This window comes from Cricetulus griseus, chromosome 3 (assembly GCF_003668045.3).
Source record: "Cricetulus griseus strain 17A/GY chromosome 3, alternate assembly CriGri-PICRH-1.0, whole genome shotgun sequence".
Taxonomy (NCBI): Eukaryota; Metazoa; Chordata; class Mammalia; order Rodentia; family Cricetidae; genus Cricetulus; species Cricetulus griseus.
The window spans coordinates 53,608,702-53,635,588 of NC_048596.1; the positions used below are offsets into that span (position 1 = coordinate 53,608,702).

The 26,887-nt window shown below is 53.2% G+C and overlaps 3 protein-coding genes across 18 annotated transcripts; all 3 read left to right on the forward strand.

Annotated features, from left to right (window-relative positions):
• Positions 1-2,172: 2,172 nt before the first annotated feature.
• Positions 2,173-3,675, forward strand: Znrd2 (zinc ribbon domain containing 2). The gene is made up of 4 exons (XM_027408570.2): positions 2,173-2,303; positions 2,396-2,547; positions 2,666-2,750; positions 3,282-3,675. Exons 1-4 carry the CDS (start codon positions 2,285-2,287, stop codon positions 3,623-3,625), a joined length of 600 nt encoding a protein of 199 aa, XP_027264371.1. The 5' UTR covers positions 2,173-2,284; the 3' UTR covers positions 3,626-3,675.
• Positions 3,676-4,178: 503 nt separating this feature from the next.
• On the forward strand, positions 4,179-6,196 carry Fam89b (family with sequence similarity 89 member B). The gene is made up of 2 exons (XM_027408571.2): positions 4,179-5,013; positions 5,411-6,196. The coding sequence occupies exons 1-2, from the start codon at positions 4,723-4,725 to the stop codon at positions 5,687-5,689; spliced, it is 570 nt and encodes a 189-aa protein (XP_027264372.1). The 5' UTR covers positions 4,179-4,722; the 3' UTR covers positions 5,690-6,196.
• Positions 6,197-8,040: 1,844 nt separating this feature from the next.
• Positions 8,041-26,573, forward strand: LOC100772499 (EH domain-binding protein 1-like protein 1). Of its 16 annotated transcripts, none has more exons than XM_027408558.2 (20): positions 8,042-8,451; positions 11,178-11,235; positions 11,428-11,523; positions 12,180-12,233; positions 12,327-12,505; positions 12,584-12,726; positions 13,298-13,363; positions 13,446-13,608; positions 13,765-14,725; positions 16,355-16,537; positions 16,967-17,124; positions 17,215-17,263; positions 17,668-18,366; positions 24,012-24,081; positions 24,192-24,247; positions 24,344-24,467; positions 24,695-24,794; positions 25,747-25,820; positions 25,903-26,017; positions 26,146-26,573. In XM_027408558.2, the coding sequence occupies exons 1-20, from the start codon at positions 8,348-8,350 to the stop codon at positions 26,243-26,245; spliced, it is 3,552 nt and encodes a 1,183-aa protein (XP_027264359.1). In that variant the 5' UTR covers positions 8,042-8,347; the 3' UTR covers positions 26,246-26,573. The 16 variants fall into 16 exon arrangements, 15 of the variants coding, with proteins under 15 accessions (XP_027264356.1, XP_027264358.1, XP_027264359.1 ...); XM_027408559.2 differs by having other exon boundaries at positions 16,361-16,537; XM_027408561.2 differs by having other exon boundaries at positions 8,043-8,451; positions 13,765-14,173.
• The last annotated feature ends 314 nt before the right edge of the window (positions 26,574-26,887 follow it).

The following is a 26,887-nucleotide window of genomic DNA, read 5'->3' on the forward strand; positions in this document are numbered from 1 at the left end:
GTGGGACAAGCCTCAGCTAAGGCTGAACTTTCATAATTAATAAGGAGTCTCCATGTCGTTATTTGGTAGCTAGCTGCCGGACAAGAAAACTCATTACAGTGGCTTTTGGGATAAAAAGGCCTGCCACTGTTAGCTGTAAATGGCATGTTTAATGAAACTGATTCATCTCAAAAGCTACATTGTTATGGTTAGAGTTGCCAGATTGTGCCCAAATAAAACCATTCAACCCAATACTGTGAGTTGTCACCATAGCCAGCTAACAGGGAGCCAAAGGTACCATGCACTTAATCTCTCAGGAGTGGGAAGGGCAATGCACCTGTGGCTTCTTCATCACAAGGTTAACTTCTGGAAAATGCCACTAGTCTGGCATGGAGGTGTAGTCTGTGCAGCATAAGCTTAGAATACTTTGTATCCACACTGGTCTAATAGATATGAGGCCCTGTTTGCTACAGTGATACATTAGGCAGAAATGGAGACAATCCCAGAAGAGCAACCAGCAGTGAACTGAGACCACAAGCCTCATTCAAGACAGCCTCCTCAGAAAATGGGCCTCTATTTAATGTCCATTCCCGGACAGCTTAAAACATCATTATCTATAGCCATATGTTGTTTGAAGGGTTCTCTTTATTGACATTCTTGATTCCACATTTGGGAAGCTCTGCCACTGCCTCCTAAATAACGGGACTAAAGGCATGTACCTCCATGCCTAGCTACATTTGTGTGTGTGTGTGTGTGTGTGTGTGTGTGTGTGTGTGTGTGTGTGTGTTGCTGAATGCAAATACTTGCATCATACATGTGTTTGATTCCTCAGAGGTCAAAAGAGGGTGTGTGATTCCTTGGATCTGCAGTAACGGGTGGTTGTGAGACATTCAGTGGGTTCTGGGAACACTGTGTTCTCTGTAAGAGCAGTTAGTGCTCTTAACAACTGAGCCATTTATCTAACCCTTTTCTTCTTCTTTAAAAAAAATTACTTGTTGCTCTTGCAAAGAATTCAGAATCATGAGGAGTACTGGTAACTTGTTTGTAAGCTACCCAGACATGAGTATAGGCCATTCTCATAGGCAGGCCACGGACGGGGCTGGAATTGGAACTGTACTTCTCAGGCTTGCACTTTTGATTAAGATAAAATACTCGAAAGGATATTCGATAGGTAGGGCTTTAGTTGGGAGGGTGGTAGGGGAGGAAGGGAGCGAGAAGGGAACTGGGATTGTCATGTAATTCAATCTTGTTTGTAATTCAAATAAAAAAAAGATAAAATGCTCTTGCAGGTATGCTGGCTAGATTTGTGTTAACTTGACATAAACTATAGTCATTTGAGAGAAAATACCTCTATAAGATCTGTCTGTGGGCCATCCTAGAAGCATTTTCTTAATTAGTGATTGATGTGGGAGGGGTGGTCCTGAGTTCTGTAAGAAAGCAGGTTGAGTAAATCAGTAAGCAGCACCCTCCATGGCCTCAGCTCCTTCCTCCTGGTCCCTGCCCTCACAGTATTTTTGTTAGCTTGTTTTTGTGGTTGTTGTTGTTGGGTTTTTGTTTGTTTGTTTGTTTTGAGACAGGGTTTCTGTGTGTAGTCCTGGTACTGGCTGTCCTGGAACTCACTCTGTAGACCAAGATGTCTCAACATCTAAAGGCGTTTACCACCAGCGCCTGGCACCCTCACTGCTTTTGATAATGGACTGTTACACGGAACTACGAGTGAAATAAACCCTTTCCTCCCCCAGGTTGTTTTTGGTCACGGTGTTCCCAGGAAAAGAATCCTAACCAAGACAGCAGACTTTATATCGTTCTAGGCATCGGTAGAAGGTGACCAGACAAATGGACACCCGACACACCGACCGGTAGGGGTGTTGAAACAGGCAGTGCCCCGTGTAGCCAAGAGGCCTAAAGAGGTTCTGCGCCCTCGCAAAGGACCTTTTATTGCGGCGTCCTGCCTGCCTCCCGCTCCATTTGTGTAAAAGGACAACCCCGAGGGCACTGGGTATCTCTCAGACCAAAGGGCCACTCTATCTGCCGCAGGCATAACAGGAGACTATGAAAAGCCACATCCAAGTGCCGAAGTGTTGCCAGGGAGACGGCGGTACCACTCAGCGGTGCAGGCTGAGAGCCGCGCCTCCAGATTGGGGTCAAACGTGCACCGGCCACGCCCACTTTGAGTGAAGTGAAGCTCAGGAGCCCGCGTGTTCGTCACTTCCGCCCTAATGAGCCCACATGTGAGAGGCCGAGCGGCAGAGGGGCACATTTTATTTGTGTCACTTCCGGCGAGCCTAACAGTGTCCACGGCAACATGGCCTTGAACGGCGCTGGTGAGGGGTCGGGTTACTTGGGCCGTGGCGGTGGGGTGCGGGAGGCAGTTCTCTCCGCCCTGGCTCCATCTCCTTGTTGCTCTTTCCCCTAGAGGTTGACGATTTCGCCTGGGCGCCTCCGACAGAAGCAGAGACGAAGGTGCTGCAGGCGCGACGGGAGCGGCAGGATCGCATCTCTCGTCTCATGGGCGACTACCTGCTGCGTGGTTACCGCATGCTCGGCGACACGTGCGCGGACTGCGGGGTGAGGCGAGCGAGGAGGATGAGGCCTTGGCCTAGGCCGAACGTCCTTCCCACAGCTCTCTCTTCTGTGGACCCTGCCGCTCAGGCTCACCTGTGTCCCTGTGCTTTCTGGTTCCCAGACGATCCTCCTCCAAGATAAGCAGCGGAAAATCTACTGCGTGGCTTGTCAGGAGCTCGACTCAGATGTGGATAAAGACAATCCGGGTGAGGGGCCGAGTGTGCGCTTTGGGGAAAGGAACACGGGACGCGATAGTTAGCCAGGAACAGTAGACCTGGGAGGTGACACTGGAAGTATCTGCGTGCGGTGGGATTGAGGTGCCTCCTCGTTTTAGCCCTAGAGAGGAGGAAAAACACTAACCCTTTTGTTCCCGATACTGTGGATAGAGTCCGAGCTAAATCAAGCCATCCCCACATGCAGAGCGCGGGGGGGGGGGGTGCTACTTTGGGCTTTACACATGCCAGGCAAGCGTTTTGCCACTGAAGTACACATCCCAGTCTTCATGCACAGACTTGATGGATGAATGAGGCCAGGGCAACTGCCAGGCAACTGGTACCTGAAGTGTAAACTCAGAGGTATATTGCTTGCCTAGCTTGTGTAAGGAGAAAGAAGAGTAGGGACTAGATGGATTGCCTTATGCGGAGAACACTGGAAGCCCAGGAGGGGCAATAAAGAGCAAATGGCTTAGGGCGGAGGGGCACCAAGCATCCTGACAATCCCCACCTATTTTCCTTTAGCTCTGAATCCACAAGCGGCCCTCTCTCAAGCTCGGGAACACCAGCTCGCCTCCACGACAGAGCCTGCCACAGGCTCTCGTCCCACACCCCAGCCCCCAGTACCCCGTCCAGAGCACTGTGAGGGAGCTGCAGCAGGGCTCAAGGCAGCCCAGGGGCCTCCCCTACCTGCTGCACCTCTAAATACAGATGTGGTGGCTTACACACAGACAGCCCTCCTGCAGAAGCTAACCTGGGCTTCAGCTGAGCTGGGCTCTAGCACCTCCTTGGAGACTAGTATTCAGCTGTGTGGGCTTATCCGGGCTTGTGCTGAGGCCCTGTGCAGCCTGAAGCAGCTTCAGCTCTGAGACCTCTACTCCAACCTCTGTTCCCCTGAGAAAAACCCTCTAGAAAAACAGCTGTTCCTCTGTGTGGTTTGTTCCTTTCTTGGTTCTGAGTGCATGCAAGCCCCCGCTCTATTCATGAATTTTCTTACTTTGGCATCTCACCTTTTCTACCTGAATGGTGCGTTTTTTTGCATTCAGGACAAGGGGTAAATGGTAGAGGAATAAGTGACACTTTATTCCAAGGAAGTGACCTCAGCCTCTGATCCAATACCCCTTCCTCCACCTTCTGGACCTGAGTGACATCTGAAATTTCAGTCCCAGGCGGGCGTTGGTGGCGCATGCCTTTAATCCCAGCACTCGGGAGGCAGAGGCAGGAGGATCTCTGTGAGTTCGAGACCAGCCTGGTCTACAAGAGCGAGTGCCAGGATAGGCCCCAAAAGCTACACAGAGAAACCCTGTCTCAAAAAACCAAAAAAAAGAAAAAAAAAAAAGAAACTTCAGTCCTCTTGGTGCTTCCTTCCCGCCTGAGTGAGCATCTTGAGTCTATGATTCCATCTTTTTTTGGGGGGGGGGGGTCGAGACAGGGTTTCTCTGTGGTTTTGGAGGCTGTCCTGGAGCTAGCTCTTGTGGACCAGGATGGTCTCGAACTCACAGAGAAGTCTATGATTCCATCTTAATGTCCACTGGGATGCTGACATGTTGAGGGGCGCCTAGCGAAGCGCTTTTAAGAGCCAGGCACAGTCTTAACTCCATTCTCTGGCCTCCTCATCCCCACACATTTAGAATCTTTCCCTTGGGAGAGGTATTGTGTAGAACACATTGTTGGGCAAAAAGAGCCGCCCAACACTCTTTCCTGACCCTTCGTCCTCCCCCCTTCTTTCTTTGGTGGGTTCCTGGGCCCCACCAACCATCGCCCAGTTAAGGGAAGCCCCACCCATATAGAAGGGGAGGAGCATAGGCGGAGTCCGAGGAGTCTGGGAAGGAACAAAGCGCGGCCTGCGGGCGGTGGCTGGGCTCCCTCCGGAGGCTGGGCCCCCCGGGAGCGGGGCCTGTGGGCCGCAGCGTGAGTGAAACATTGCAGGGGTCCAGGTGGCATCACAGTCCGTGTCGGCCGGGCCATGAACGGGCTGCCCTCAGCGGAGGCGCCAGGAGGCGCGGGCTGCGCTCTGGCCGGGCTCCCGCCGCTACCGCGCGGCCTCAGCGGCCTTCTTAACGCTAGTGGGGGCTCATGGAGGGAGCTGGAGCGCGTCTATAGCCAGCGCAGCCGCATCCACGACGAGCTGAGCCGTGCCGCCCGTGTTCCGGACGGTCCCCGTCACGCCACCGGCGCTGCCAACTCAGGCTCTGCAGCAGGCGCGCGCCGCCCGGTTAACCTGGACTCCGCACTAGCCGCGCTGCGCAAGGAGATGGTGAGTAGGTGGGCGCCCCGCCAGGGGTGGTGTGCTCTACGGAGCACAGGGCAGAGAGAAGTCTGGGACAGGTCTCCTTGGTCTCAGGCCGAGCAGGAGACATGGTTTCACAAGGCTTTAGGATAGCTGAGATAGTAGCAGTGTGTAGCAATTGTTGCATTTTAAAAACTTGCCTGATTTCATCCTGGTGGACAGTGTTACCCCATTGTATAAATGAGGGCCAGTGACTGGCTTAAAGGTTTTACAGTTTGCAAGTGTCATCTGTTGTCTCCAGAATTTTAACGGAAGAAGGGGCTGGAAGATTGGATAGGGTTGTGGCTCATGGCGGGGACTTTGGGTTTTGGGGACTGGGGGTGGTCTGGGCCCCCAACTCTAGCCTACTGTCAGTTGTCTACAGGTGGGGCTACGGCAGCTGGATATGTCCCTGCTGTGCCAGCTGTGGGGCCTATATGAGTCGATCCAGGACTACAAGCATCTGTGCCAAGACCTGAGCTTGTGCCAGGACCTGTCATCCTCCCTTCACTCGGACAGCTCCTACCCACCTGATGCCGGCCTGTCTGATGATGACGAGCCTCCTGACGCCAGCCTGCCCCCAGACCCTCCACCCCTCACTGTGCCCCAGACACACAATGCCCGTGACCAGTGGTTGCAGGATGCCTTCCAAATCAGCCTCTGAAAAGCTGAGGTGGATAGCAATGCACCCATACAAAAGGCTCAAAAAAACTTGCCCTTCAGCAAGTCCTTAGTCGACAGTGCCTGCTCTTTTACCAGTACCACCTCACTTCACTTCAGGAGGGCAAGGCATATACCCATCAGGCAAAGTGGTCAAGACTGCAGCCAGTGCCAGTGGACTGGACTTCCCACTTCTCCCTCTTGTGTGCACCCCTAGCTTGGCCAGCCCTTAGTCTGACCGTGGGGTCCAAAGCGTCTTGCACTCCCGTTGGCATCTCTGGGACTGGGATGATTGCCTAGCTTCCATCTCTTTTTGTCTTTTGCTGCCACTTGCAGCTGCTGGCTCAGGGGCATCCCTACCTGTGGCCCCAGGGTTTCCCTCCCTGGGACTAGGACTCCAGGATCCACCCCTGCAGCCACCCACGGCCAGAAAGGCTAAGGTCTCTATGCTGGATATTTAAGTTTAGGGACCAGTTCCTGGATGAGAAAATAAATACTTTTCAATATTGTATTCTGATTGCCTGGTTGATTGGTACTCGGTTGGGAACACAGTCGTTGCTGGTAAGTGTGGTCCGAGTTCTGCCGGCAGGTGGCGCCCAAGACCTCTCAGTGAAAGGCGTAGGGCGCAGGGTGTGAAATAAATACTTTCAACATTGTATTCTGATTGCCTGGTTGATTGGTATTGGGTTGGGAATACAGTCGTTTCTGGCAGGTGTGGTCCGAGTTTTGCCTGCAGTTGGTGCCCAAGACCTAGTGAAAGGTGCAGGGCGCAGGGTGTGAAACTTACCTCTTCCGGCAAGGTTGGAAGCTTTCAGGCTGCTGGAGCCTGGCTCTGAAGCATGTAACAGCAGTTGAATCTCTTCCCCTGGGCTCTAAGCTTCGGAGCCCAGCTTCCCCTTTGCTTTCCGGGAAGGAAGGAGCCGCCCATCTTGAGGAGAGAAACTTTCCACCTCCAGTGCGGGGCGGAGTTGCAGCGGAACAGGAAATGGGTGGGCCAGCCAGCCCAGGGGCCCATCGGCATGAGTGGGGAAAGTTCCAAGAAGAGTCTTGGAGTTGGTGCCCCGTGGGTTGTAGGGAGCGGTTGTGGAAGGGAAAGGTGTAGAGGCCGAAGGGAGTGAAGTTTCTTCAGTGTATAGACAAGTCCTGGAAGCGAGACCGAAGCAGGGCTCAAACCATCGTTTCTAGAGACTCAGCGGTGAAAATTGGGGACCCAGGCACCTCTGTTGCAGTCTCAGACCACCCAGCCTCCCTGGGACCTCAGCACTAAGGACCTGTAGTGTCGTACACAAAGGGCTTCCTCGAGGAACCAGAGGACCCTACAGATGGGGTGGAGAGACAAACCGGGTGCCCGACCTACAAGAAGTCTCACATTGGCGAGGTTGCAGACAGGCACCTCATCCCCACTCCCTACTACAGTCGTTGCCGGCTGGAGATGCCACCCAGGTGGCACTCCTGGAAGACCAGTCCTTTCCAAACTGAGGGTTTACCAGATGTGTTGCTCTAGGGCACTTCTCTAACTGAGCGTAATACAACCTTGCAGAGGCTCATTACCATTCAAGTTGGATGGGTGAGTGATAAGGAGTCTAATCTAGGCGTTAACACCACAGGGGAGGAGGGAAAACACCCATGTACACATTTTCTCTAGCCCTGATAACGGGTTGCATTTAATGAGACATGGCAAAATTAGCCTGGCCCTATGCTAACTGCTTCCCCAGGTTTCAACCTTCTGTTACCATAAAAGATGGAACTATCATTGGCCCCATTTAACAGACTTCAGAACTGAGGCTCACAGTGTTAGTGCTTTGTCCAAGGTGGCACTCTTGATTAGAAACCAGTATTTGAACCTTTCAGCGTTTGTGAGAATTGAGGACTTTTTTTCCCTCGTGCCTGCTGAGAAGTCAGATTTTGAGATACTAAGTGCATCCCACCAAGGCTGTCTCCTGACTCTGAACTTTTCTCTCTGGTTAAGAAGACATGGGTGTTAACAATAGTTTCCCACCCCAGAGCTAAGAACCGCTGGCTCTGGTCCAGTAAACTCTCAGAACTCCAAGCAAGCCCCTTTCCTTCCCAGGTCTCTGCTTTACCAGCTTGGGAAACGGGGTACCAAACAGTACCACAAGGTTGCAGGCGGGAAGGGAGGCGCCTTGGGCAGCTCTTTGGAGGGCAGCCCCAAGTTGAGGGCTGTCATCTCTTGAAGCGCACACGTTCTCCCCCCCACACCCCATCCGGCCCGCGGGCGCCCACCAAGACGGCTTTGCGGTCGGGACTCTTTCCCTCCACCCCCAAGCCGGGTGCCGGTGCCCCGGTCGCGAGGCTAGGTCCCGGAAGCAGGGTCGCCCCGCCCCGCCCGCGTTGCAGCCCCGCCCGCCTTCGGACGGGGGTGCGGCTCCAGGAAACGGCGCGCTCGCAGCTCTGAGCTCCGACCAACTCGACGCTCCGGGACCGCCCCGCAGATTCAGCTAGCCCACCCGGCGGACCCCAGCGGCCGCCCCAGCAAGCACGACCTAGATCCGAACCTCAGACACATCTACACGGACGGGGCAGACCAGACAGGATTAGCAGAAAGGGGCCCCAGAGATCATGGGGACCCTGACAGGGCCAGCAGTGGCGAGCAAGCGGGATCCCCGAGCCTGAGAAGTGGGCGGCAAGAGCTGCTAGGGCCATGACTTCAGTGTGGAAGCGCCTGCAGCGGGTGGGCAAGAGAGCAGCCAAGTTCCAGTTTGTGGCGTGTTACCATGAACTGGTGTTGGAGTGCACCAAGAAATGGTGAGTAGAAAGGAGGTCTGAGGGAGGTCCCCAAGATTGGTGTGCGACTCCATTTAGCTGGATCTGTTTGAGCCTGAGAAAAACGCCCCAAGTCTAACGGCTAAAGGGGTTCCCATCCTAGGTGTATCTTGCAGCTTGTGGGTGACTCCAGGAGTTGAGAGGTGTGGAGAGCCTTGTTGGGGGCAAGACTCACAGGCAGAAGAATCTGTGCTCACATTTAAATCAGCTGTGGTGAGGACTGGGGGAGGAGGCTTCATTCCTCAAGCCAAGAGCGGCAGATTCAGGGTGGTAGTGGAAAATGGAACAAGTTTTGAGGTCTCCAGGTGGCCAAGGCCAGGACAGACTTCATGGAGCCTAGTCAAGTTCACAGTGAAGATGTGGCCTTCTCTTTTTCTGCCCCTCCCCCTTCAGCCAGAGTGGGCCTCAGAGGCTAGAGATGTCTCCACAATGTCCTTAAAAGGGGAAACTGAGCTTGGAGGGATGAAGAGGGAGGCGGGGAGAGGCTTAAAGGGGCCTGAGGTCCTAGGGGTTGGTGGGTCCAGGAGAGGGTCTGTGCAGGGAAACCTAGTCAAATGAGGGGACAATCGCACAATTGCAGTCAGGCCTTGCCTTAGACTGTCAAAGGGCCTTGGGGGTATCTGGCTCACATTCCCCCGGGGCAGCTGCCCAGGCCCCTGCGTCACACCCTAAATATATGTGCTCACTAGTGTCAGCTTCCCTTGGCTGGATTAGGGCACAGCTGTGGGGGCCTCACAGGCCAGGCAGGGCTAAATATAGAGTCCCAAGGGGGAAGAGCAGGGGTAGGCTGGAACCATGGGGTCTAAAAGGGAGGGGAATGAACAGAGGCTGGGGTCTTTGGTGCAGCCACTATTAATCTCTGGCCTTGTACATGCTGGGCCTACTGGGAGGCCCTTTATACAGTAGAGGCTGAGGGAGAATAAGAGCTAGTTGGGGTAACAGCAGAGCTGGCACTTGAACTCTGGCCTCTGGTTCCTGCCCCAGCATTCTGGGTGAGGCTAAAGGGACGCTGGGCATGGTCTGGCAAGTAGACAGAGGGTGCAGACAGTGTCAGTGGGCTGAGTCACAAGCAGCAATGGGTAAGGCCAGCTGGGCTTCTTAGCCAGGAGCCCAGGACAGGAAGCTGCCCCTGCCTAGGTCACAGCTTCCCAGGAAGGCGTGCCTGCTGTCCTGAGTCAGGCTGCCCAACCAAGCCACACCCTCCCAAGGCACCCCTGCTGTTTCCCTTTTCTGGGAAGGCCTTGCTGGGCCATTGCCTGTGGTTTGGGGCTGGGAATGGTTGCTTACTTCTGGGTCAGAGGACTCTAGACTCAGCTGTGTGACCTTATCTGGCCTACTTCTCTGTGTCTCAGAAACCTGAAGGGTTAGGAGCAAACCGCGTGTCCTGCCTCAGCCTCCAGAGAAGCAGTGAGTTCGGCAGACCTAAGCATCCAGGCATGGGGCTGGAAACAGGCAGGGAAGGAAGGCTGCCATGATGCCTCCACCTGATCCTTTCCTGGACCAACCCCACCTCCTAGGCAGTGGTTAGACACTAACCCCAAGAAGCCCTGCCCCCAGGGCCCAGCCACGTGTCAGCACCTTGTCAGGGACCAGCCCTGTGCAGCTCCCTCCTTGCTTGTCTCTCTGCCTTTACACCTGTCTGCCTCTCTGGAGACTGCAACACAAGCTTGCTGTTCGGCTTTGCTGTTCTTGCCTGGAAGTTTCCTCAGACTTCCCTTGGCTCCATTGTCTTTGTCCCTTCAGAGCAGTGGTCAGTGGATCTGGATTTCAGGAAATAGGAGTCCTGCCTGACCCTCCTTAGGGGCAGTGAATACAGCAAAGCACAGTATGGGGGTTATCTAGCGTCGAGCTAACCCTGTGCTTCTCTGGCCTCACTCTCTCCATTTGTCCTCTCTGCCTCTGCCGCTCCCCTAGCCTCAGATCCCTGTACTTGGCTAGTTCATCCACTGGAGCCTTTGCCGAAGATCAGCACACAAAACCCACCTTCTTTGTGTCCTGTCTCTGCTCAGATACCCAGCCTCAAAGAGACATCAGGCAGGCTCTTTTACAGCCCCCTAAAAGTCATTACTAGTTTATTTTCTTATACACACACACAGAACTAGAGAGGGGAGAGGAGAGGAAAGGAGAGAGAGAGAGAGAGAGAGAGAGAGAGAGAGAGAGAGAGAGAGAGAGACCAGGCTGCCCTTGAACTCACAGACCTGCTTCCATCTGCCTCCCAAGTGCTAGCATTAAAGATCTGCACCACCAAGCCAGGCATATTTCTATTGTGTCTTTCTTGACTTCAAAGGGTCTTGCCTCAACCAGAGTCTCTCTTCTCCTTTACTTTGCCTTTAGAACAAGCTGAGCTCCAGAGGCACTCCACAAATATTTGTGAATAAATGAACTTCTTTACCACCAAGGCTTTGTCTTCCCATGTTTCTGTGTGTGCATACATGTGTGCATGTGACTTTTCCTGTCTGTCACTCTTTTTCAAAGGCCCTTTTGGGGCATGATGTCCCAATCTCCACTGTCCAGGCCTTTGCCCTTCGGTCCCTGCCCCACCCTGCCTGAGCAGCCCCACCCTACACTCTGTGACTCCAGATAAGAAGCTGCCCATGCCCTCTCTTTGGGAAGAGGATCAGGGGAGACCCCAGGGAGCTAGGGAAAGGAGGAAGAGAAGATGGGGAAGCTGGATTGGGTCTGGCTAAGCAGCTCTTCCTTTCTTCCAGGCAGCCAGACAAACTGGTAGTGGTATGGACTCGCCGGAACCGACGCATCTGCTCCAAGGTGAGAAGGATTGGCACCTGGAGGTCCAGGTTGGGAGGTAGGGCCAAGGGAAAGGTAGATGGGGAGTGTAATTAGGTTCAAGCAGTCATAGCAGTGTCTACAGAGAGAAAAGAAGATTTGGGGAAGAAGGTAAGGGCCTGATGGTGATGAAGAGTTGAGACTCAGGGGAGGACTCCCTACTGCCTCTTGCAGGCCCACAGCTGGCAGCCTGGCATCCAGAACCCATACCGTGGCACGGTAGTGTGGATGGTCCCTGAGAACGTGGACATCTCTGTGACCTTGTACAGGGTGAGTCTCTAGAGCTTGGGCATAGACAAGAATAGGCAGAAAAGAGCAATCTCTACTGGTGGGTTGTTCACCACCCACTTGAAAGAACCAAGTGGTGGGACCAAAATTTTGTGGGTTTATTGCAAGTAGCTGAAGAGATCTTGGAGGAGGCAGCATTTACCCAACCTGTAGTAAGGAAGTCACCTGGGATCAGAAGCCAGGCACAAGGACTGAGGAGCTGGCTCAGCAGTTAAGAGCACTTGCTGTTTTTCCAAAGAACCTAGTTCCATTCCCAGCCCACACATGGCAGCTCACAGCTACCTGTAACTCCAGTTCCAGGGGATCCAAGGCCGCCTTCTGTCCCATAGGGGCACTGTGAACACATGTTGCACAGACATACATGCTGGCAAAGCACCCACACACATGAAATCAAAATAATTATTTTAAAAAGAAAAAAGGAGTCAGAGTGCAGGGCTGGCTGGAGATGTAGCTCAGTTGGAGAGCATGCTTGTGAAGTTTGGGGTACAATCCAGTACCACATATGTACACTGAGAAGCCAAAGTGCTTTCCAGGAGGGAGCAGCAGGTGTGAAGGCCCCGCCCCACCCCCAGCCAGTACAGACTGTTCTGGCATTGCCCTCCTTGGAACCCAGTGCTCACCAGTACTCCCCTCTCTAGGACCCTCATGTGGACCAGTATGAAGCCAAAGAGTGGACTTTTATTATTGAAAACGTGAGTGTCTTGGTAGGTTGGACCTGAAATCTCAGGGACCTTGGGACAGCGCTGACGCTGCTTCTGTCGTTTCCCTACCTCTCCCACCCACAGGAGTCCAAGGGACAGCGGAAGATCCTGGCCACAGTTGATGTGGACCTGGCCGGCCATGCAGGGCCTGTGCCTGCTCAGGTTCCACTTCGACTGCGACTGAAGCCCAAATCTGTGAAGGTGGTGCATGCTGAGCTGAGCCTCACCCTTTCTGGGGTGCTGCTGCGTGAGGGCCGTGCCACGTAAGTCTCCACCTGTCCTCCCAGACCCTGGCCTGTGATCTCTGACCCCAGCCCTCACCCTTGACTTCAAACCCACAGGGATGATGACATGCAGAGTCTGGCCAGCCTCATGAGTGTGAAGCCTAGTGATGTGGGCAACTTGGATGACTTTGCTGAGAGTGATGAGGATGAAGCTAATGGCCCTGGGGCTCCTGAGGTCCGGGCACGTGGCCCCCAGTCAGGTGAGCTCACAGTCATCTATGGGTTGAGACTGCCAAGACCTTTGATGGATCACAAGTGCTGGTTGTTCTGGGGCAGAGCTGCCTTGTGCACACCCAAAGAGAGGTCCTCATTACAGCAGCTCTAACCTGTCCAGCAGCTCTGCTTATACAAGCTTGCTCTTGGTCCTGTGGGTGCATCAGTCTTGAGCAGAGTCCTGTAGAATGGGTCCCCAATATCTCCCCATGTCCCTAGCCATCACATCCTGGGGTGGATGCCCATTTGGTCCCTAGCATGGAGGGACCCATGGAGTGTGGGGCTCTCCTGGTCTCCTGCCCTCAGCCAACCTGCCTTCCTCCCTCTGCTTTCCCTCCCATCTCCTCCTTAAGCCTTTTGTCCTTTGTTTTTGCGGTTCTTTCTCACTCTTTCTCTTTCTGCATCTGTGGGCCTGCGGTCTTCTCCAAGGCCGCGGCTGTGCCCTGAGACTGGGACGTTTCCCAGGTAGGCCCTGAAGTCTAGTTGGGGATCAGAGTTGGGCTCAAACTGTAGAGTCCTGCCTTGGCCTGACTATACCCCTCCAATGGATCCTCTCAGACCTCTCTCGGGAGCTGAAGACACTCTGTGAAGAAGATGAAGGCCACAAAGGGCCCCAGCAGGCAGGTAAGACTTGGCCTGAGACTGGGGTTGGGGACTGGACCTATGTCACAATGCAGTCCTCAGCATCCCCTCCCTTTCCCCCTAGCTGCCAGATCCTGTAGTGCTGAAGAAGCCAGCCCTGCCCCTGCGAGTGCCCCTGCGCCCCCTGCCAGGGCCTCCCGGGGCCAGGGGTCAGAACCAGCTGCTATAGCCGGGGGCCAGGTGGGACCTGAAACCCCAAGGCCCCCACAATCCCCACCAGAGACAGGGTAAGGAACCAGATCTGTTGCTGTTAGAAGCAGATGCACCCCTGCGCCCATCCCCACCCTCCTCTCCAGGGCTACAGCATTGTCAAGGGTGGTGTAGAGGTGGGTGTGGGTCTCAACAGGAGACCACCACAGCACTTGTTCTTGCTCTTTCCTCAGGTCCACCAGGCAGCCAGACCAGGACATGGTCCCCACCCCAGCCCCTCGACTCCGGAAAGGCTCTGATGTATCCCGGTCCCCAGTCCCCTACAGGGGGGAAGAGGACCCCAATACCTCAGAGGATCCTCCAACAGGAGTGGGTTCTTCTGGGGAGACCCAGGTCCAGATAAGCTCTCAGGGAGAGGCAGAGGCCAGTGGAACTGAGCCAGAGACAGACACTGAGGGCAGAGGCTCCAGGGATGCCCTAGGAAGAGAAAGATCTGAAGCTGAAGAGGGGGACACTGGGGACAGGCCAAAGGCTAGTGGGTCAGGAAGCAGAGAGAAGAACACTAAGGAGCCATGCCTCACAGCTGGAGAGGCTGAAGAGAGTTCAAAACTTCCTCAAGTAGATGCTGAGCAGAGGTCAAAGGTACATGTAGCCGTGGAGGGGCCAGAGGCTGCAGGGCTGGTGCCTAAGGCAAGACTCTGGGAACCTCCCGAGGCTCCTCCTAGGAGTGCTCAGAGGAGGATGGGGGTAACGACCCAGGAAGAGGCTCCCAGTGACCCGAACCAATCTCCAGCTGAGCCTGAAGGGCATGTAGGGCCCCTCAGGGGTGCCATGCCTGCAGGCCAGGAGAGAGAAAGCATGGAGGTCAGGGGCAGAGCCCCTGTTAGTGAGAGGACAGGCCTGGAGCAGGGCCCCTCTGCTGGAGCAGCAAGTGCTGGGGCCCAGGGGAGTGGATTTCACAAAGTCCCATCAGTTGGCCAGGAGGCAAAGGTTGGGGAGTCAAGGGTTCTGGAAACAGAGACTGAGTGGGTGCCAGGGAAGGTTATAGGGATGCTAAATACAGATGTTGGGAGACCTGAGTCCCCAGAAATAGAGACTGGTACAGCAGAATCTGAAGTATTGGAGGCCCAAGGGTCAGAAGCAGCAAGATCAGAGGTCCTGGAGCCAGAGGCTACTGGAACAGCACAGTCTGAGGTATTGAGGAACCAGGATAAAGAGATCGGGGTTCTGGGGATGCTGAGGACAGGGGCTGAGATAAGGGAGTCTGAGGAATTTGGGATCAAGAAAATAGTTGGAGATTTTACAGTTCCAGGTACCAAGACAGTGACAGAAACTGAGATATTGGAAGCCCAGGAGGTAGCAGATGGGGGAGCTGGTATACTGAAGGTTGAAGAGGTTGAGATACTGGGAACCCCAAAGACAGTGGCTGGGGAGGCAGAAGCTGGAATACTGGAGACCCAAAAGATAGCAGCTGAAGGTTCAGAGGCTCCAAAGGTGGGGACAGAGATGGCAAAGTCTGATATATTGGGAATGCAGGAGACAGAGGTGGGAGCTTGGAGTATTCCAAGGACAGGGACTGAAGCAACAGTGACTGAGATATTGGGGACCCACAGAATAGCATTTGAGGGTTCAGGGTGCCCACAGATACAATCCAGAATAGTAGAGACTCAGGAGACAGAGGTGGGGGGTTCAGAGGTTTCAGTGACAGATACAGTTGAAGATGTCATACTCCAAAGTCATGGAGTACTTTGGGTAGAAGCTGAGAAACCAGAATCCAAGATTGAAGGGTCCCTGGAGATAAAGGAAGGAGACTTCAGGATTCTGGAGGTAGACACTGGGCCAGTGGAAGCCAAGATCTTAGAGGCTCCAAAGATAGCAGCTGGGGTTTTTGAGGTGCCGGGAATAGGAACTGAGGGAGCCAGGGCCTTGGAAACAAAGGCTGGCTCTTCAGAAGTCCCAGAGACAGAAGCCAAAGAGGCTGAGATACTGGAGGTCAAGGAGCTATCTGGAGGTTCTGTGGCACTGAGAATAGTGGCAGAGATAACAGAATCTAAGATGTTAGGGGCCCAGAAGACAGAGGTGGAAGATCCTGAGCTGTCACAGACAGAGGTTAGAGGGGCAGAGGCTAAAGTGCTGGGGACTCAGAAAATAGCATCTGAGGGTGCAGGAGTTCCAGGGATGGAAGCTAAAATGGAAGAGTCTGAGGTCTCGATGGCCCAGGAGACAGAAATGGAGATTTGGGAGGTCCCAGAGGTAGAAACCGTGGATGCCGAGTTATTTGGGACACAGAAGGCAGAAATAGGTTTAGAGACCCCAGAGTTAGAAACAGAGACAATAACGTCTGAGATTCTGGAGGCCCAAGAGACAGAAGTAAGGGAGTCAGGGCTTCTGGGAACAGAGAGTGAGGTAGCAGAAGTGGTGGTGCCGGAGACCCAGAAAATAGAGGCTGAGGTAGCCAGGGCCCAAGAAATAGAAGCAGGGGATTCTGTAATCTCCAGGCCAGAGGCTGGAACAGCAAAGGCTGAGGTACTGAGGGCTCAGTGGACAGAAACTGTAGTTTTGGAGTCTGAGGAAGCAAAGACCGACACTTTGGGGGTCCAGGAGCCTGGAGCTTGGGGAACTCTCAAGTATGAGGCCTTAAGTGTTGCAGTGGCTAAGCAAAGATTTTCTGGGGCTGAGGGAATAGCATCAGAGGTATCCAGGGTACAAGAGACAGAAAGTAAAGTTTTGGGGATAGTAGAGGCCAAGTCTTGGACAGTGGAGTTGCAGGAGGCAGAGAGGGAGGGGTTTGAGTCTCCAGAGAATAAATCTGATATTTTTGAGGCCCAGGAAGCAGAATCTGGGGTCTTGGGAACCGTGAAGGGAAAAGAAGCTGATGAAAGCCTGGAAGAGGCCAGCCTGACTAAGGCACAGGTGGCCAGTGGGGCAGGGACTGGGGTACCCAGGCCTTTGGGGGCCTCTTCCCCAGAGGAGCCTGAAGAGGACAGGAGGCTGCTGGGCAGCCAGGTAGGGATGGGGGCCACTGATAGCCAGTCTGCTTCTTCCACTAACCTGGGGCTGAGTGCACAGTGGCTCTGCATGGACCCACATGGTAGACTGAGATGTGGTTTTGGAGGGGAGGGGATTCAGCTTCAAGAAGGTCCCTCAGGATGCCCTGGCCCTTTCACCCTGCTAGGCTGCATGGAGCTGGATACCCTTAAGCTGATTTTCTGGGCTCACTTTTGAGGTGTGGCTGCTGTTGACCTCTGACCTCTTAGGTGACCTTGGCAGATAACTTCCTTACCCCAAGCTGGAAACCCAATGCCCTGACCAGTGGTCTCTGATGATTCTTGCAAACTCAGAGCTGGGGTGGTTTTATGCCAGGCCTGAGCTTCTCCAAAGGGCAGAGGACAGAAGTCATTAGAATACCCTCTGAACCCACCTTTGTGTCCCCAGGCACCATCTGCCCTGGTCAGCTCCAGCCAGTCCCTGTTGGAGTGGTGCCAAGAGGTCACCAGAGGCTACCGTGGTGTCTGCATCACCAATTTCACCACATCTTGGCGCAACGGCCTGGCCTTCTGTGCTATTTTACATCGATTCTACCCAGACAAGATGTGAGCTGCCAGGGACACCAGGATGGATGGGGAGTGAGCCTGCAGGGACACCAGTGCCATCCATTTCTTACCAGCTCTCTCTCTCTGCAGTGACTATCTCTCCCTCGACCCACTCAACATCAAACAGAACAACAAACAGGTGAGATGAGGAGGGAGCCATGGCTGAAGAAAGGGTCTAAGCTAGAGATTCAGGCTGCTGGCCTGAGAATTGGAGAGTCAAATCTTTTTGGTTATTAAATCGTTTGTTTGCCCTAGTTTTGTTTTGGTGTTTTTAATTTTAAAAGCATATTTTTCCTAGATCTTTTTTTTTTTTTTTTTTTTGTTTGTTTGTTTGCCAAAAATCATCCTTTGATAACTGGTAGGTGATGTGCAGTTGCTAGGTAACAGTGAGGGCAGGCCTTGTTGCCAGATTTCCCTCTACCGGAGGGTTAAGGCGTTGCTAAGCAAATCCTGGCTCTAAAGTATCAGGGACCCCCTAGGCTGATTTAGGTCTGGAGTGTTGCTCAATCGATGCTGCTCCTGACCAGAGTGCTCCCTTTCTAGGCTTTTGATGGCTTCGCTGCCCTGGGCGTGTCTCGGTTGCTGGAGCCAGCGGACATGGTGCTTCTGTCCGTACCTGACAAGCTCATCGTCATGACGTACCTGTGCCAGATCCGAGCTTTCTGTACCGGGCAGGAGCTGCAGCTGGTGCAGCTGGAGGGCAGTGGTGGCCCTGGCACTTACCGCGTGGGCAACGCCCAGCCTAGCTTGCCCGACGGCCTGGATGCAGGCGACCTGGCACAGAGGCTACGCGAGCATGGGGCTGAAGCGCCCACAGAGCCCAAGGAGGCTGTGAACCGCGGGGCTGGAGCGGTGCCCAAAGTGGCCTCTAGGGACTCGGGCCTGGGCTGTGCCTCCAAGGATGGGGAGGCTGAGGCTGCCCAGGAGGCAGTTCCCCCAGAGGCTCCCTCCGACGGCCCCAGAGCCCGGTCGTCCACGTCCCCTGTGGCCCCCACAGAGGGGCTGGTAAACGGAGTGGGGGTGCCAGGTGGTGTGAGTGGTGTGAGACTGAGACGGTCCTCGGTCAGTGGGGAGGCCGGACCGGTACCTCCACCCCGCGCACATGGCTCTTTCTCCCACGTGCGTGACGCTGATTTGCTAAAGAAGAGGAGATCCAGGCTACGGAATAGCAACTCCTTTTCTGTGGACGACCCGGACTCTGGAGCAGCAGTAGGAGCAGGAGCTGCAGGAGCTGGGGCTGTGGTGAGTACCCCTACCCTGTTGCAGCTTAGGATACTGGGGAGCTTTCAGAGAAGGGTACTGAATGGTCCCAATGCCAGGGCTGGTGCAGGAACGGCAGCTTCAGAGAAGTCGCTTCGCTGGATGCTGGGATGTACTTTGATCAGATGGATCCTGGTGCTGTGGAAGGGTCCCCTGGTATGGCACTGAGCTTCCTGTCAGGGGACAAAGCCCACAGAACACCTAGACTGTGCCGCCAGTTTTGTATATGTGAGCGGTGTCTAACTTTTGATACCCAGTTTGTAGAATCTACATGGGCTGTGGTAGGAAGTACCCAGAAGGCTCCAAGTTCGGCACCAGCTCTTTGGGACTTTCTTTCTTCTCAGTGGGTGGCCTTGGGTATCACCTAGCAACCACCTTGCCCCATAGCTAGAGGAAGGGAAATGTCCTCTAGTGGCCCCTGTAGCTCCTCCCAGCCTCCAGATTCCGTCTTGAATTTTTAACCCCTGAGGCTTAATGGGAGTTAGGAGGTGTAGGACTTCTTGCCTGGGAGAGTATCTCCATCCCTATGCCCAGAGGGCTCTCTCTCTCTCTCTCTCTCTCTCCATCTCTCCTCCCCCCAACACCTCTCCATGTGCTAAAGGAGAGATGGCGCTATAGGAAGCTCAGAGACTCAAGATGAACTCTGGCCACAGGCTTTCAATCTGAGGGGGACAGCAGAAGGGGCCATTGCACACCTGCAACTGCCCAGGGATGGTCCAACGGACATTTTTTCCTGGTGAAAAGTAGAGGACTAAGTAAATAACTCAGTGACAGAGCATTTGCCTAGGCTCCTGGGTTCAAACCCCAGGTTCACTCTATCACAACAAAATGCTGGGTGGGGTGGTGGATGCCTGTAATCCTAGCACTTGGGAGGTAGAAGCAGAAAAAAATCAGGTTCAAGCCATTTCAAAACAAACCATGACAGGGCTGGGGGTGTGGCTTAGTGGGTAAAGGGTTTACTACTGCACATGCATGAGGACCTCAGTTTGGATCCCCAGCCCCATGTAAAAAGCCTGTATCAATCTGTGTGTGATGGCATGCGCCTGTAATCTCAGTACCGGGAGGCGGAGACAGGAGGTTCCCTAGGACTTGCTGGCTACCGAGTGTAGCTAATTAGTGAGCTCTAGGTTCATTGAGAGATACTGTCTCAAAAGATAAGGTGGAGGACTGATGGCTTATCAGATAAAGGTTCTTGTCACCAAGCCTGATAACCTGAGCTCTATCCCTGGGGTCCATATGATGGAAGGAGAGAACCAATTCACACACGTGTCCTCTAACCTCACACATGTGCTGTGGCCCACAGTCTACTCCCTAATACAGAAATAAATCTAAAAAAAAGGAAAAGAAAACACAGTGGTGTGATAAAGGAAGACAGCAATTATCTGGCCTCCACACACATACAAACAGGCAAACACACCCTCATACACATGCACACGCAAACATACAACATACACATATACAGAACAAACAAAAAAATAGCACAAGAGGGGAAAAAAGGAAAACGGGAAAGCATGGTTCTCAAATGAGGAGACCCACACAAGCAAAAAAGTGGCATCAAGGACATCCAGTCCTCCTTTAGGTAACTGACAGTCATCTCCATGAAGTCCCCAGCTGGTAGGCAGTGAGTGAGGCCTGAGAATAGGAGCCCTGAGGGAAGGTTCAGAGACGTGTGAACCTGGGGATGAGAAGCCGAGAGACGTTCCCTGCAGGGAAGGGGGGGGGTAGGACTTCTAGCCCAGCTGGCTAAAGTAGGTCGGTGGCTCTTTAAGTCACAAAGGGGAGGATTCAGCAGTCACCCTCTGGGGTTGAGTCCCAGCGCCTGGTCTTTCCAAGCCAAGCCCTCCTCCTGCCCTTGCTTCACAAGAGATATTTGACCCATGAGACCAGCGGAGGCTCTCCCATTGGTTAACTTTTGCCCCTACTCTTTTGGGAGGGTGTTTAGCCTCTCTACCCTTGGAAGCTCCCCATGGCCTGGAATAGGTTGAAGTCAGGCACCTCGAGGCATGAGAAACATGGCTGCTTTTAGGCAGCCCATCAAAGAAAGTATAAAAAGAGGAATTTGGGTCAGACCTGAGGAGGAAGCTTAGAGTTCCCCTCAGGGCTGGTGTGAGCAAGCCCAAATGCCTCTGACATTTGCGTCCCACCTCCCATTCTGCCTGCTTTGCCAGGTGGGCCATCCCCACGATTCCTTTGCTCCCCACGGTGCCCTTTACAGGAAGCCACGATTTCTGCCCTTTAAGGGTGGGAATAGTGAAGTTCAGGGAGATGAAGAGGCCAAGGGAGGTACTGCTGCTGGGAACTTGGGTTCTGAGCTTGTGGTACTAATTGGCGCCCTCTGCTGGGCTCCACACAGTTGACACCCCTACTTCCCCTACCCCACCTGGGGCAAGCCACTTAAAACCTTCTGTGCTTTTGCCCTGAGGATAAGAATCAAAGTGTGAAAACTCTGCAAAGTGACAAGAAGCCACCACTGCATGATGTCAAAAATGGGAGCTCAGTGTTTCCCCAGATGCCTGACTGCAGTCCTGCCTCAGGGCTGGGATCTATCCCCATTTACACACAAAGACACAGCCAAGCCCAGTGTGGCAGGGCATCCAGGCTTTGGAACAAGTTTTGAGTTAGACACAGATCAAGTTCTGTGGCAAACTTCCTCTCTAACTCCCTGTCTGCAGAGTGAGATTAAACGCTGCCTCAAGAGGTCCTTGAGGCAACATCAGTGCTTAGCAGTTACTGCCTCTAGTTGTGGACCTCTTGTGTAGGACCCTGGGCCTATCTAAAGGATCAATATCTTGAGAGATGGCTCAGGGATTAAGAGCACAAATTGTCTTACCAAAGACCTGAGCTCGATTCCCAGCACCCATATCCAGTGGCTCACAGCTACCTATAATTCCAGCTCCAGAGGATCTGACACCCTCTTCTGACATCCAGGGGCATTTGCACTTGTATGCACATTTACACACACACACACACACACACACACACACACACACACACACACACACACACACACACACGATTTTAAAAATAAAATAAACCAGGGCCGGAGAGATGGCTTAGTGGTTAAGAGCAAGTATTAGTCTTTCAGAGGACCCAAATTCCCTTCCAAGCACACAAGACAGGTGGTTCACAGAACCCTGTGACTCCAGCTCCAGGTTATCCAAAGTCTCTGGTCTCTGAGAGCACCCACATACACATGGCCTACACTCACATACACACACATATATATACATGATTAAAAACAAGTCTTTAGCTGGGCTGTGGTGGCACATGCCTTCAATCCCAGCACTTGGGAGGCAGAGGCAGGCAGTTCGGGGCCAGCCTGGTCTACGGAGCTAGTTCCAGGACAGACTCCAAAGCTACACAGAGAAACCCTGTCTCAAAACAAAACAAAACCAAAAAAAAAAAAAAAACAAAGAATCTTTATTATTCTGGGCTGGAGAAATGGCTCAGAAGTTTAAGAGCACTGGCTGCTTTTCCAGAGGTCCTAAGTTCAATTCCCAGTACCCACATGGTGGCTCACAACCATCTATAATGAGATCTAGTGCTCTCTTCTGGCATTCAGAAAGAACACTGTATACATAATAAATCTCTTTTTAAAATCTTTAAAAATATTTTTTAACAGGACTGGGGAAATGTCTCAATGGTTAAGAGCATATAGTGCTAATGCAGAGGACTCAAGTTCAGTTCCCAATACTCAATTCAGGTGGCACACAACTGCCTATTCCTGCTCGAGAGGGATCTGATACCTCTGGTCTCTGTAGGCATCTGCACTCATGTACACACACACACACACACACACACACACACACACACACACACAAACACACACACTCTCCTGTGCGCGTGCACATATGTGTGTATATATATATAATTAAAAAAATCTTTAGTCGGGGCAATCGTGGCACACACCTTTAATCCCAGCACTCGAGAGGCAGAGGTAGGCGGATCTCTGAGTTTGAGACCAGCCTGGTCTACAAGAGCGAGTTCCAGGACAGCCTCTAAAGCCACACAGAAACCCTGTCTCAAAAAAACAAAAAACAAAAAACCCACCAACCCCCCCCCAAAAAAAACTTTAAAAATAAATAGGTGTAGTGGCATACCTTTAATCCCAGCACACTGAGTTTCAGGCCAACCTAGTCTATAGAATGAGTTCCAGGACAGCCAGAGATGATACATAGTGAGATCCTGTTTCAAATAAATAAATAACTGTAGTTAGAGAGGCTGCAGTAACCAATAGCATGAGGAGGTTTGTGGGGTTGGAGCTACCATGAGTAAGCTTTGGGGTGATCTCTGCCTCAGTTGGGAAAAAAGGACAAACTTCCAGACACTAGAGGGACAGGAAGGAAGGCAGAATGTGTGGAAGGCAGTCTGAGGAGCCCCTTGCAGGAGAGAGTCTACACTGGGCCAGGAAGGTCTGGTTGGTTTGGAGCAGCTCAAGATGGAGGGTGGTTTCAGACCAAGGAAGCTTTTTAGGGAACCGAAAGTCCATTGCTGTGACAAGAGGGTGGGGACTTGCTGGGGCTTGGGTGCTAAGGGAATTGAGGCTGAAGCTCCCCCACTGTCCTGAGCAGTGAGCCTGGGGGCTGAGATGGGGTGTGAGGAGAGCTACACCGTGAGTGTTCTGAGATCTGTTAGGAAGACCTCTTAGCTCGAGGGTGAAGTGAATGGCAGGGTATGGTGGTGGCTGGTGACACCACAGCTAATCCAATCCAGACAGGAACACTTGAGCCAGGAAGTCTGGTCTGAGAGGTGCACATTAGCTGAGCGGTGGAGCAACTCCTTTAGGTTCCACACCTGTGACCCAGAAGAGAGGCTAGCGGTCTTGTCAAAGGAGTCAGGCTGTCAAATGAGTTAAAAGTTAGGCCCCAGGGGCTGGACAGCAGGCTTAGGGGTTAAGAGTACACTCTTGCAGGGGACCTGGGTTTGGTTCCCAGCACCCTCATAGTGGTTCATAACTCCATTTCCGAGGGATCTTCAGGCCATCTGATACCCTCTTCTGACCGCTACAAATACTGGATACCTATATGCTGCTTATACATACATGCAGGAAAAACACTCAAACATAACACAAGTGAATCTAAAATATTTATAAAAATAACTGGGCCCTAGTAACAGGGAGTGGGGCCCGACTTGGCCCTTACAGAATAAAATTCCTCAGTGAAGAGCAGAGCAGTGTTGCCTCTTGATATGGGATCCTATCAGGTAGGAGGGTGCCCCCTTCTGGCCAGTAGATAGATGCTAACTCAGCCTAGCCTGGCTCTGTCACTTCAGGATCACTAGCTCTGATGGAAGTGCCAGTGCTAAGTGACAAGAGCCAGATGACCTGAAGGGGCTCTCTGAAGGAATGGGAAAGAGGGAGAAGGCAGAGCACCTGTGACTTTGCCAGTGACTTACACTGTTGGAAGCAGAGAGGTGGGTGGGCATCAGCCCACAGACCGGAGTGAAGACGTGGCTTTTCCTTGAGGAAGCCTTTACCCTGAAGGAGGGGCTTGTGGGATTGGAGAAGTAGCTGGGTCAGCTGTGTCTAAGACTAAGGATCCTCCCTCCCATGTGTGAGAGGCTCTGGTTATCTGCACTGACCGGGACTGTGAAAGCCCATCCCAGCTCACAGCAGACTCTTTCCACAGGAAGGGCCAAACCCTGACTCCAGCCTTGACTCAGGCCCACGCACAGCCCCAGGCCCGCAGCAGCCTTCTGGTGAGTGGTTTGGGAGATGGGCGTGGTGACCCACCTTGGCTCTGGCTGATTACAAATCCTTTGGGGGCCTTCTGCTAGCTGGAAGATCCTCACCTGGTTTCTGTCTGCAGGTGGGAACCCTCCTCCAGAGGAGCCACCCCCCAGTCCAGGGGAAGAGGCTGGCCTGGTAAGGAGCACTAGGTGGGTGGAACTGGTGTGGTATTTTCTGAGCAGGCCCTGTAATGAGCTCATCTGTCCTTGGCCATCCCCCTTCCACTCCCAGCAACGGTTCCAGGACACAAGTCAGTACGTGTGCGCAGAGCTCCAGGCCCTGGAACAGGAGCAGAGGCAGATAGATGGGCGGGCTGCTGAGGTGGAGAAACAGCTGAGGAGCCTCATGGAAACAGGTGGGACAGGCATTTTGGGGTCCACTCCTCCACAGTCTCCCTAGATCTGCCCAGCCCTGCAGCAGCTCTGACCTTGGGGGAGGCACAGTTAGGGTGGAAGAAGCCCCGTTGGAGGCCTTGTAGCTCAAGTTTGAAATGCCACTGGGAAACAAAAAGCCCCCTCCCCGATCCTCAGCCGCTCTGCACCGACAGGAGGCAGCTCTGGTGACTGCCCTGGCCTAATTCAGGTGCCAACAGGCTGCAGGAGGAGGTGCTGATTGAGGAGTGGTTCACCCTGGTCAACAAGAAGAATGCTCTCATCCGGAGGCAGGACCAGCTGCAGCTTCTGTGAGTCTGGGCTCCTTAGGCCCTCCCACCAGCTGGCTAGTAGATGGAATGAATCTTAGCTTTGCTGAGGGTTTGTCACTCCTTCCTGCCTGCCTGCCTGCCTTTGAAGATCTTTTGGGAAAATTTTTTGCTCCTCAATCTTATTAATATTTTGTCATATCTAACTTGCTGTATAAAAGCATACACCTTTTTTTTTTTTTCCGTTTTTCGAGATATGCTTTCTCTGTGTAGCTTTGGAGCCTATCCTGGCACTCGCTCTGGAGACCAGACTGGCCTCGAACTCACAGAGATCCACCTGCCTCTGCCTCCTGAGCGCTGGGATTAAAGGCATGCACCACCAACGCCCGGCTAAAAGCATACACCTCTTAATTTGGTACTCTTTAGTGAGAAAACAGGCCCTCCAGTTTGACTCTAGTTTTACAGTATGGAAATCAGGCTCAGAGAAATCTGAGCCGGTTCTGAAGTGGAGTGCCAAGCCACTCTCCCCATCATTACCTTTACCATCCTGCATGCCAGAGGCAGCTTTGCCTCCCTTTTGCATTTTGAGTCATTTCCCCAGAACAGTGTTAGTTTACCTTTTCACCCAAATAATCATTTTGGGGTATTTTTTTGTATAAGAGTGGGATGTGGGAAGCTGAGCATTGGTGGCACACAACTTTAATCCCAGCACTCGGGAGGCAGAGACAAGTGGATCTCTGTGAGTTCGAGGCCAGCCTGGTCTACAGAGTGAGTTCCAGGATAGGCTCCAAAGCTATACAGAGAAAGCCTATCTCGAAAAACACAAAAAAAGAAAGAGTGGGATGTGGGAAAGGAGCAACATTTCTGGAGTGTAACTGGAGGGCAGCAGGAGCAGCTGAGAACCCTAATGGCCCTCCGTGGAAACTATAAAGTGTAGTCGCAGCCTTGGGCACTCCCATCCCATTCTGTCTGACTTGGCACCCCTCCCCTTCAGCATCGAGGAGCAGGACTTGGAGCGGAGGTTTGACTTGCTGAGCCGGGAGCTGCGCGCCATGTTGGCTATTGAGGGTGAGAAATGGGACTGCAGAGGCTGGAGGCAGAACAGGGCCAGGGTGAGCACCCTCCTGACTCGGGCCCCCCCGTCTCTTAGAGTGGCAGAAAACCGTCGCGCAGCAGCACCGAGAGCAACTCCTGTTGGAGGAGCTAGTGTCACTGGTGAATCAGAGGGATGAGCTGGTCCGGGACCTGGACCAAAAGGAGCGAATGTGAGTCTGGGGACCTGGTTCTGGGAATTGGAGAGGCCTCAGGGCGCACTCCTAGAATGCCATATCTGGAATCTCACGTCTTGGAAGTAGGACCAACTTTGAGATTGACTTGAACCTTTTGTCCCCAGCGCTCTAGAAGAAGATGAGCGCCTGGAACGCGGCCTGGAGCAGCGACGTCGCAAGGTGAGCCGGCAGCTGAGCAGGCGAGAACGCTGCATGCTGAGCTGAGCCTCCTGCCTGGTTCTCGCCCTTCTTTTCTCTGGTCACGGATCCCTCCTCGCCAGTCCCCGAGCCTGCACCTGCACAGTGCACAGCAGAGGACAGGCGCCCCCATGCTCCTTCAGCGAGCAGAAGCAGGGAGGACCCGGACCCGGACTGGAGCAGTTGAGCCTGCCAGGCAGTATTTATTTCTCCGAGTAAGAGTGAATGTTTTGGCGGTGGCCAGGATTCTAGGGGCAGTGCACAGAACTCTTCCCCTGTGTCTACAAAGGGATGGCTTGGGAACTCCTCCTTCCCTTCTGTGTCTGGAGCAATAAAGTTTGACTAGGACAAACCAGCGCTTGCCCTTTCTTAGTAGGACTTCAATAGAAGGAAGAGGGTGGGACTTACGCTAATACTCTGTGTGTGTGAGTCTAGCCCGTGCCAGCTGAACTTGGCAGGTCACAGATGTGACCTCCAAGGATGAGGGCCAGAGGAAATTTTATTTTGAAAGAAAATCCAAAACCACAGGCGTGGTGATGGTATACACCTATAAATCCAGTATTTGGGGTGATGGTGGAAGTTGAAAGATCAGGAAGTCAATGCCAGCCTTGACTATGTTGGTGGTAGCACATATTTTAAATCCCAGCACTGGAGACTCAGATCTCTGTG